At 49.3% G+C, this 10,973-nt stretch overlaps 4 protein-coding genes across 4 annotated transcripts; 2 read left to right on the plus strand and 2 right to left on the minus strand.

Moving 5' to 3' along the window:
- Positions 1-597: 597 nt before the first annotated feature.
- On the plus strand, positions 598-1,325 carry Aud_007305 (uncharacterized protein; the record flags this gene model as incomplete). Its single annotated transcript, XM_043292198.1, has 2 exons — positions 598-622; positions 907-1,325. The coding sequence occupies 2 exons, from the start codon at positions 598-600 to the stop codon at positions 1,323-1,325; spliced, it is 444 nt and encodes a 147-aa protein (XP_043148133.1).
- A 715-nt stretch (positions 1,326-2,040) lies between these two features.
- Aud_007306 (uncharacterized protein) lies at positions 2,041-3,560 on the plus strand (the record flags this gene model as incomplete). The annotated part of the gene is made up of 2 exons (XM_043292199.1): positions 2,041-2,491; positions 2,542-3,560. 2 exons carry the CDS (start codon positions 2,041-2,043, stop codon positions 3,558-3,560), a joined length of 1,470 nt encoding a protein of 489 aa, XP_043148134.1.
- A 122-nt stretch (positions 3,561-3,682) lies between these two features.
- On the minus strand, positions 3,683-4,305 carry Aud_007307 (uncharacterized protein; the record flags this gene model as incomplete). Its single annotated transcript, XM_043292200.1, has 3 exons — positions 3,683-3,771; positions 3,819-4,119; positions 4,204-4,305. The coding sequence occupies 3 exons, from the start codon at positions 4,303-4,305 to the stop codon at positions 3,683-3,685; spliced, it is 492 nt and encodes a 163-aa protein (XP_043148135.1).
- A 1,920-nt stretch (positions 4,306-6,225) lies between these two features.
- Aud_007308 (Hpt domain-containing protein) lies at positions 6,226-6,851 on the minus strand (the record flags this gene model as incomplete). Its single annotated transcript, XM_043292201.1, has 3 exons — positions 6,226-6,514; positions 6,572-6,747; positions 6,807-6,851. 3 exons carry the CDS (start codon positions 6,849-6,851, stop codon positions 6,226-6,228), a joined length of 510 nt encoding a protein of 169 aa, XP_043148136.1.
- Between the last annotated feature and the right edge of the window lie 4,122 nt (positions 6,852-10,973).

The following is a 10,973-nucleotide window of genomic DNA, read 5'->3' on the forward strand; positions in this document are numbered from 1 at the left end:
GGAGAACACACCCAGGAAAGATCCTTAGTGCAATCATGATTAAACCGACATTCGACCTTCCTAGTCCAGCCAATATGGTGGAACAAAGTGCATTCCTAAATTTTGTTAATTTCGCTTGGAAACCTCTGACCACTTCTTGCCTTTGGACATCGGACTTGACGTCTGCTTCTGGAGCCCCACCTGTTTATTTGAGCCGATTATACCTAGCCCGATGGTCGTCGTCCTTCTTTTCTTTTTCGATCGTTCATTATCATCATTGAAGCCGTCTATACCATGTTGCTGTCTTTCTTCGGCCGCTAGTTCCAATGTGCTCACGTTTTGGTGACCCTCTTTGTCACCATTGATCTATACTAAGCATCCTCAACGCCGATTGACTCGCTGCAAAGGACTTTTGATTCTTCCCTGCTAGCAAATCGCATCATTTGTGTGAACAACGGGGGCATTGGGCAGCAACAAACACTCTTCCAAGACGCTTGTTGAATGCCTCTGGATTGATTGCTAGGATTGCCGCGCAGGGTCAGCATAGCCAGGGCAGCGAATACCAGACCGATACCGCTCCGTCCCATACATTTTATTGGCCGCTTATCTGTATACGCGATGTACTATATTCTCTACCTTGCCAGTATGTCACCCCATCTGCCCTTATCGGCGCCCTGCCGATTGTTGTATACACAAAACCTCTGTCCTATGATTGGGCTTGGGACTGTTTGAATTTGGCCTCGTTTTAGCTTCCTTCAAGAACCTTGCAAGTTGCAATGCGGCTTCACTAGAGGACCACATAAATCGCGTTATCCGTGATCACTCTGATTTGTGGTTGACCCCTGACTACCACGGCGTGTTTCTTTCCATCCTCTACACATTAGCCCTGAGCTACCGTTTTGAGCGGCCAATAACCATGAGAAACAGGCCTTTGTCGACGCCGCCGCTGGCCAGAACCTCTGTACGAGTCCTACGAAGGTACAGGCGGATACTCCTGCATTGTGCGCGTCAACAACCGCGAATACCAAACAGATTCTGTGTACGAATCCGAGACCCTTGCCCGTGAGAATGCGGCCATGCGGGCGTACTTGATTTGTCGGAACTTCTCCGTCAACGACGGCATGTATCCAGCGGGCCATGACCACGGTGGGATCATACAGGGGATCCCGGTGGCCATTGGTACGGGCCGGAAGAGCCGCTACGTTGACGATGCGGATACCTCGACGAGCGGGGAGAGCAGAAGCGGTGGGAGTAGCCCGGAAAGCCATGAGGGGAGCCGGCTCAGTCTCGATCGACGGACTCTGGGCCCAGCCAGGACACTCACCTTCAGCAGCCGGGCACGGTAATGCCACGCAATTCAACTGGCGAAGGCTAACCGCGAGGGATTGGAAGATCGCCGAACTCAAACAGGGGAAGGGAAAAGGAAAAGAGAAAACAACCTTACGACGTTACGATTGATGACTTGACTTGAAATATCCTAATAGATTGAGGCGACGACTTTTGCCAGAGTGATTTTCATGCAATGATGATATGTAGTTTCCCCTTTATAGATGACGATGATTCGGCTGGCTGATTGAGTTACTGGAATTCATGTTGAGCCTTGTCTTATCCTTTTCTGCATGTGGTGGCCAGCACTGCTTGATGGTGGATGTCTCTTTGCTACTATGATTCAGTCGAAGCAATATTGCAGTTTCTTAAAGATAACACCTGAGCACCTGGCAATAAGAATCCTTGTACTGATGTTTCCGAAATCGTGGTAAACATGAAGCATGAATCTAGAAACCATATGGCTGGTTAGTGTTATGTTTGCAGTGTTTGCCTCATCCGCTTAGGCATCATGACGTATATCCATCTGTTATGTTCCAAGGCACCGACTCGGGTCGGAATGACTGGATTAGCAGCAATTGATCTCTCCAACAAGGTATTAGAAGGGGAGAACTGAGATAAAAATTTCTTTTCAACAATGGTCATTCTTTTCTTCCAAATTTGCATAGATCTCGTTGATTCTCTCGGTAAAGCTCCAGATTACTTTCACATGGTTCACAGCTGACACTATTTAAGATGCGGGCGCTTGTTAGTCGCACACCCATTGCGGCTGCATTGCGGTTTGCAACGCTGGGAAGTCAGTGTGCTACAATCCAATATAATAGTTTGAATATCCTTGACCGATTACCTCAGCCCCTGCCGTCGAGATCATTCCGAATCCGATACACAGGAGTGTCCACGTCGAGTCGCGTGACACAGACAGGTAGACGGAGTTTCCAACTGAGTGCCAAAAACAGAGATGAGCGGGAGCCTCGCAAGGCCGAACCAGATCCTCTGGAGAGGCTCGAGGTCAGAAAAGTGCAGCAGCATGATGAGACTGAGAAGGACGAGTCGGGCCGAAATACGAAGTCTGGAGGGAAACTTGCGAAGGCGATGACGAAGGGCGATACGATTGCAGGCAAGCTGTTGACGACGCCGTCGAGGTTGTTCAAGCTTCTCATTCCATTGACGACCATCAATCGCAAAGGTATGTTTATCTGTAGTCGAGGGGTTCTGGCTGTGGCTAACAATTTCAAGACATTGAGCAGATCGCCATTCTGATCCACCCGCAGCAGCCCCTATCCCACCTAGAACGTCTAATCCAGTCCGAGGTACCGCCAATCGAAGACGAGAACGGTCAGAAGAAACCACCTGCTGTATCGTTCATCGCGCTCCAGCTCGAACAGGACGCCATCAGGCCGAAAAGGGGTATGTACGAAGGTACCGATGCTGGAATTCACAGAATCGAAGGAGGAAAGGATGACGCGACAGTGGCAAAACGAGCGGAAGACTTCCAGGAAGTGGACGAAACGTTCAGCTATCTGCGACGGCCAGGGCCCGGACAGGGTGACAAAGAGCAGCGCTTCATCCGGTGGTCGCAGTCCACCGAGATTGGAGACTTCATCCGGGATGCCGCGCGGGCTAAGGAGTTCATCGTGACGATCGAAGGTGCACCATCTGGGCTGGAACAGATTCACGTTGCCGTGCCCTCTTTCGACGAGAGGACGTATTTCCTGCGGATGAGGCTGCGGAAAATCTCTCGCAGAATCCAGGGTCTTGCAGAGATCAAGCATGAGTGTGACGCGCTGGCGCACCGGGGTGCTCAACGGGTGGCCCTGGGCGGGTTTGGCGTTCTCGCCTCTTGGTGGTACATTGTGTACAAGCTGACCTTTGAGACGGAGCTGGGATGGGATACGATGGAGCCGGTGACCTATCTTGTCAGCTTGTCCACTTTGATGGGCGGCTACCTTTGGTTCCTGTATCACAACCGCGAGATCTCCTACCGTTCAGCGCTTGATTTTACAATCAATGCGCGGCAAAAGAAACTCTACCAGATGAAAGGGATTGACCTTCAGGAGTGGGAATCACTCATTGATGAGGCCAATGCGATACGGAGGGAAATCAAAAACATCGCGGCCGAATATGACGTTGATTGGGACGAACGAAAGGACGAGCAGGACGACCGCGTTACCGAGGCATTGAAGAAGGAGAGAAGACTCAAGAATGGATCGCAGAAAGAAGAGCGGCCAAAGGACGACAGAGACGACGATGATTGATTGATTGATTGATTCATTGATTGTATCAAAATTGACCAGCGACGGAAGGGTTGTCTATATAAAAGAAGTTTGGAAAGCTCAAGCCAGCACCGTTGCCTCATTAAACATTGAAACACACCGCATCATCCATTCCTCACCGGGTCATAATACGTCTTCTTTGTCAGTCCACTGTCCGATTGTGCCGTCTGCTTATCCCGTTTCGAATCCTGGCCTGGGCGCTGTCAGCACTGGATCGATACTGTGACTTGGACAGCCTACCATGATCGTCACCCTTCCGCCGATTACGGTTGTTGCGAACATCCCTCGACCGAAACACGCTGTAAAGCAACCAGCCAGCCACCCAGTTGGGACCGTACTCGCCCGTGGTGTTCCCGCGCTCGAACAGCGGCCGCGTCAGGGGCCCGGCGTTTCGCGAGATCTCCATGATGCCCCATCGCTGTCTCTCCGGACGGATATGATGCCAGAAAAAGGGCGGTCGGGTGTTGGGGTCGTTTCTGATGCTATCCAGCAGATCCGAGGTATCTTGGTTCATACGATTGTATACGACGATGGCTTCATCCTGTACATACTCAGCATACTGTACAATACATTCTCGCACCTGCACATAGACATATGGATAAACTGGAAGCAACGACAGACATACTCTCATAGCCCTATAGTACTGCTCATGCTGGGGATCATGCGAGTTCAGCCCCAGCGCCTGCATAAACTCCTCCTTTGACACGCGGGGTCCAACTGCCGGCATCCCGAAGATCGACTTAGCAGGTAGGCAGGTATAGATACTGGCCTCTAGACGTGAAGCAAAAAGTAGATACAAACTTATACCCAGGGGGAAGCAGAATGAGGCAAGCATGAATGCTCCTGAGGACCGGGAGCCATCGTAGTTAAAAAAAGGAACGTAGCACAACGCCTGTCTGCCCATCCCATCCCCCCCAAGCCTCGAAGTCTACATGACAGTCGCCTACGACAATCGGCTGCGAGCTCGGACGGTCTGTGATTGGCAACGAGGACACGGAAATGGGTTCGGTTTGGGGCATGCATCTGCAAGGCCGTTGTCGATTGTCGATGGGCGAACGAGCGATTGAGATGTCGGCGGTTGCCGGGCTGTAGGTATCCGTCCGTTTCTCTGTGGACCTGTGCTTGACATGATACTTCCTCTACTGTCTTGTCTGTTTCTTTTCTGCTTAGTCGCTCATATAAGCGTGCTCTTAGCGAAGTACGCTCTAGCGAGGAATACCACAACTATATCTGTACTTGACTGGAGACGAATATAGCATCCAAATCCAAACCACTCGTTCGACCGACTGAACATCCGAACCAGTCCTGACTCCAGACTCCAGACTCAAGTCCCCAAACCGTTTGATCAAGCACACACGACCCGGGTGTCGGTTTGTTTGGCTGCACATATGCCGGTATACCGTCCTTGTACTGTACTTGTACTCGTACTTTGAACAGCTCCTCATCCCCCTATTGCATTCCCGTTCCCCTGCGTTTGAGTAAGAAAGCCCTACTCAGGGTCCATCCTAGAGGTGAGCTGCTACTACATTCAACTCCAAATGTCCCAATCTATTCTCCAATAACGTTAGAAACAAATCTACAAATTCTTTTCCAGAGAAGGTTGGGTTGAGTTGATTCGCAAATGTGCAGAATTGCCTGTCCCACCCCCCATCCGCCTGCTGTGTAACCATCGCCCCTAGACTAAGCTACTTGCGCTCTCAAGGTCCTTCCCTCCCTGATAATCCGTTTTGCACAGATGGCAAGAGTCCAGTCAATGCTAGGTACCGAAGAGTAGAATGAGGTAGGATGAGATGAGATGGTGGAAGTGGAAGGGTAAGGTCTCGGATCGGATGGTCGATTAGGTACATAGGTACTCCGTCATCTATCCGAGTGCGCTGCGGATGCGGGTATGTGTTTGTATTTGCAGTTGGATCGTTTCCGGGACTACATTACCAGAGAATAAGAAGCCAAGAAGACAGGGCATCCAATCTTCTTCTGGCTATGATGAAAACCTCTCGAAGCTGGCGTGGTTTGCTTGGTTCAGGGGGCTGAATGTCGTGCAAGTCTGCGCTGGGCCTTTGCATACTCTGGATATATTAAACGGTGACCAGTGAAGCTACCTGACTGTGGTACGGGGCAGGGTTGTGTTAGACAGCTGCTTGTGACTGTTTGGTGGCCGCACGCAGGATGACATGTTGTACATTGCTCATTATTCATGACATTTCCTGCTGCTATTCTGTTGGCCCAAGGTTGTCCTCTATCTGTCTAGCAAACAGAAGTTAGAATGTTGCATGCTGCCTGCCTACCGCGGTAGTATAGGCACTGGCTTTGGCAAGGAGAAGCAATATCCGAGGACCTGAAGAAATCTAATCCTGCATGCTATATGGATGATGGCTCATACACAAGTTTGGTAGGCGCTGGACATCATTTAAGTAATCCAATGGTTTGATACTGAAAGGTAGTGGTGGAAATTATCTGTCGCTTTTGTTCTCCATTCCCTCTTGCAGACTGGTACTGTTCATGGGTATGGGGACTGAAGTGAAGAGTGATTGTGTGTATATGTGTGTAGGACCCCGAACCTGTCGCGTGGTATATTCAGAAGCACATCCCTCTCCATGCTCGTTCCGCCTCTGCTCTCTATGTGCAAGCTCTTCCCCTTGGCCAATCACTATTTAGAAGAGGGCGAGGTGACCTCGGGCGACTTCGTCTCGCCGTAATAGCTGCGGAGAAACTGCTCTACTTCTTTATAGTCCTTCTTGACTTCAACCAGGGTTTCCTTAATGTGCTTCAGCGACTTCTCCTCGTCGGGTTCGTCGACAGTGCCGGTCTCATCTTTACCGGCACCGTAATGTTGGATCTTTTCGCAGTGATCTTTGACCTTCTTCAACCCCAGAGTCGCTGACGATCCTTTTAGGAAATGTCCAAGCGAAGAAAGCTCATCTAGATTCTTGTCCTCTCTGTGATTTCGAATGTCAGTCTAACTGGAGGGTCAATACGGAGCAACGAGCACTTACAAAGCCTTGTCCATCTTCTCGAACGTGGTTTCGGCTTGATCGAAGAATCCATACACAATACCCTTGCTGAAATCCATGTCTTCGTCGTCGTCCATCTCCAAGATCTGGTCGAAAGTGGCCTTGTCGATGACTTCGCTCATCTCTGAAAGCTTCTTCGGAGGAGGAGTCTCCTTGGGCTGTCGAGATGTCAGTGTCCACTCAAAAGCAGTTACAACGGTCAGTGGCAGCAACATACAGGATCCTCAACGGCTTTGGTCTTGGTAGTGGTTGTAGGAGCCATGTTTGTGAGTATGTGATGCTTGGCGCTGTTCCTCCAGCAGATGAGCGAAAGATGGAACAAGAAAGACTCGTTGAAGTTGGTGCCTTGCTGTACCTTTCTCCTCTTCGTGGCCTATGTGGCTCTTCAAAACACGATCTTGGAAACCGATTCAATCTACCCTGTGCAAAACAGTTAGTTCAAGTGCCAATTCACGTGTTTCATGCTTCTCGAGTTTCAGGGCGAGATTACGGCAATATCAAGCGACAGGCGCTCAGCGCTTGAGACTCGATCGCCACGGGTAGCCGCCCTACGCAGTGAGAAGGTTACTGGGTCGAGGGGCTATGGCAGTCCAGACAGCCAGGAGGGAAGAGATATACAATCAACAGGGGAGGGTGGTCAGGAGGCTCAGCATGATGGGGGCTGATGGACGAGGGGTAGGGGAATCAGGGAGAATCACCTCCGGTACGTTTCCTTCCTGTTGGTTGCTGAGGCCACAGGATGTAGCGGGGTTGTTTCCAAGGTGGAACCAATCGAGCACAAAGGCTTCGGGGACAAAGGTAGCTTAACAGGCCGCCACAACAGGCGGTGGTCTCAGGGATCGGAGGTTGGTTTAGGGGAGTCACAGGAAGAACATCCGGTATTAATGCGGACAGAAGAGGCTTGGGGGAGACCGACGAAAAGGGAGGGATGTATGGGGCGGAAGTATTAGATTAACAGGCATTCTTAGGACATGACGAGGAGCAGCAGTAGGAGGGGACGAGGGATGACCCGAAACCAAACCACACAGACAACCTAGACGGAGCCTAAAGGGGAAGGGGTCCACATGGGTCGAGAGGAACAGATCATAGTAGCTGACAAAGGAAAGAAAAGAAAAGAAAAGAAGCACAGCTGTCTGGACTGAGAGGACTGATTTGATGATAGGACAGCAAAGAAGCAGAGGATGAGAGGAGGAGGACGAGGAGGGGTAGTAGGTATTGGGGTATCCCACCTTGTATTGGTATTATTATTATTGTTGCGGTAGTAGACGAAGATGATGATGGTGATGCCGTTGATGCTGATGACCGACAGTGATGGTCAAAGAGATCTGTCTGCAGTCTAGAGAGTATATGATTTGCTACCAAACCACCCACTGAGGAGTCAGTCACCGTAACAGAAGCCGAAAGAAGGTATTGCAGATTAGAGATTCGACAGCGCGCAAAGGTAAAGGAACCCAAATAAAGATAAAGTGAGGAATCAGAGCACAAGGAAAAGTAAGAGCACAAACAGCCAAGATGGAATGTGGCTGATTGTTTGACTGGAGAAAAAGGGAAAGCGTGACAGTGTTTCTTTTACCTTCAACAAACTATCCGTAATAATTTTAACAATTCCCTTTTTTTCCTTTTTTTCTTCCGTTTAACCCTTCTGTTGGCGCGCTTGAAGAGGTCAAGACTCAAAAGAGGAGACTACAAGAGAGTTGTGTGGAGGGGCAAAAATGTGGGTGGGCTATTTTTTTTCCTTTTGGTGAGCGGCGGGGACAAGACGAGATAGACTAGTCCTTGGGATTAGCGATGACTATGTTCGATTGACAGTTGCAGCCAGAGGCTCGTGTCTTGCTGGATGAGCTATGGACAGGGAGGATTTCAGAAAACTACCACAATATCCGAAACGTAGGAAGAGGGAGGAAACTCTTTAGCTGTGAATGCCCTCAAGGCTCGAGTAGTTGCATTCAGGTAGAGGAATAATAATGAAGCTATTTCGATAATAATAATATTAATACCAACTGTCGGGAGGATGATCCAAAAAGGCTAATAAATGGGGTCAACCGACAGCGACAAGAGACAAACGGAATAGTCGTTCTTCTGATACTCCCGTATCCCTCTCCATCCAATCTTCACTCATCATGATTGAAGACGAGGACTTGAGAATCTACTTAGCTTCATCTGGCGTCATTTTATGACCTCGTGAGTATGCAATCTCCACCAAATGGTGAATCTCTGGGTAGCCTCAGCAATAGCCTTCAAGAATCTAAAGATAAATTTTCATCATATGTTCTCTCTCAGAATCATCCCCACTTTTTCGCTGGAGAAGCACGTTGAAATCATCGCACTACAGACTGACGTAGGGTGTCAGCCAGTCAGCCTCTCATTGGCGTTGGGGTTGTGTTAGGTTCACCGGCAGGGGGCAGGTTCGATCCACTGCGACATCATCACCGGATGCCTCCCAAGTCCTCGTTCCCCCGACCCTGGCCATGCTGTCATATTATTATCTCAGACATCAACATATCGCATCCAACGGAATCCGTATTTCTCGGCAGTCTGACATCACAACCGGCAGCATCTCAGGCCATGGGCTGTTCTGGGCCCTCAGGAACCGTCCCAGATATAGTGGACGTCCGGAAAGGACGTACCGGACAAGCAAACTATCCAGAGTACGAAGAAGCCCAAAGAACGATAAGGACTCGCCAATTCGCCCTGCATTTTCTTGGTGCTCAGCCTAGCTGTGTTCTTGCCAAAGAGAAGCCAGCGGGGGGTTGACAGACTAAAACAGAAACGGGTAATCCGTCCAAGTGGAATACCCAAGCGACAGTGTCGGTGCCATACCACAGCCTTGGTAGGCTTCGCATTGACACCAGATGAAGATGAGGCACTGAGGCACCTGATCGAGTTATCTAGCACTCTCGCATTATCTTTCTTGCTCCCCCTTCGCCAGATCCAGTCGAGAGGCATTATGTGGCTTTATATCTCCTCCACGTCGAGGGGGACATTTTCTCTCCCCATCGTGGCTTCAAGCCATTTCGACAATCGAGGGTGATGAACTCGACTGCTGTTGGTCAGTCCGGCCCTGGCTGTGACTTCCAGCCAATCATATTTGGGAAATGCGCAAAAAATGACATCACAGTGGGTTCGATCCGAAGTTTGGAGAAGACAAACGGCCAATTCGGGAATTTTGGCTCGCCTATGACGTTAGGGGGTCATTGCCAAGTCTCGCTGAAGCTCGGGCCCTCTCGGCTGTAAGTATGAAGAGGGGCCGACTGGCTTTCGCACAGCATATATCTGTTCAGTGTTCACTAATCTTACTATGAAGAGGTGATTGATATGGAAAATAGGGATGGACTGACCGTCAGAGACACTGGCGATCTTGAATAGTATGGTAAAACATGGAGAATGGATCGGCTGAGAGTGAAAGACGGATAGACATTCCCTGCCTACTGTCTCATGCATTCAATGTTATCTAGATACTTGGTGTAGGACATTCATGACTGTTGACCACAGTGTGGACACCCTGATCGGCCTGACTAGCATACTGTTATGTTTCTCAACATCCCCACATCGACCGATCAACTGAGCTGAATACCATCTAAGATATGCATAGGGCTCAGCATAACTACAGATTGATAGAGAACAAATTTATCAAAGGATCTGATCCGAGAAGCAGAAACAGGCATATCACTAACTATTATCATTTCGGCATACAGTCAGCGCTCAAACCTCACCACTTACTACTTTGTTTACATGACATCAGACCGCATGGCTGGAAACCTTGTCAGATGACAAAAGTCAAAAAAATCTTCGTCTGTTCTTAGCGTCAACATGAAAGCATTGTCCTCTGCTCACTGATATCTTTTGGTATGGTACAACAGATGCATATATCTAGGCTGAAACATGAGTCAATACCGATTTGTTACGCCACGCAGAGCTCAGACGGTCACTGTCTTCAACCTCTTAAATTGAATATCAGACATTTTTATTAAGCAATTCATGTCTCTGCCTAACGGTGACCTCGTTATCTGCTGCCATTCTTCAAGGCAATATGGCATTCTTTGCATCATGATAGACCGATGATGTCGAACATCGTCTCCGTATATTGAAGGAATCGCACGTGGAGCACATGAGTTGATTGAGTTCCGTCTTGTTGCATCCGAGGATCGATCTGATCTGACTTATTACATAATCACCAACCATCCTCCCATCAAATCAACAAAAATAACCACCTTCACAAGCTTCGGCGTTGCGTCCACCAGTCCATTGACAAGGTAATTTAGCATAACTTGTGAGTTTTAACGCTGCCTAATATCTGCCCCTTTTTGAAGCTTGCCGGTTTCCCTTCCCCTGCGGCTCAAGCAAACAACACATCTACTGACACGCAAAAAGGGAGTACGCGACA

The sequence above is a fragment of the Aspergillus udagawae genome (genome assembly GCF_001078395.1).
Source record: "Aspergillus udagawae IFM 46973 DNA, scaffold_5, whole genome shotgun sequence".
In the NCBI taxonomy this organism is placed as follows: domain Eukaryota; kingdom Fungi; phylum Ascomycota; class Eurotiomycetes; order Eurotiales; family Aspergillaceae; genus Aspergillus; species Aspergillus udagawae.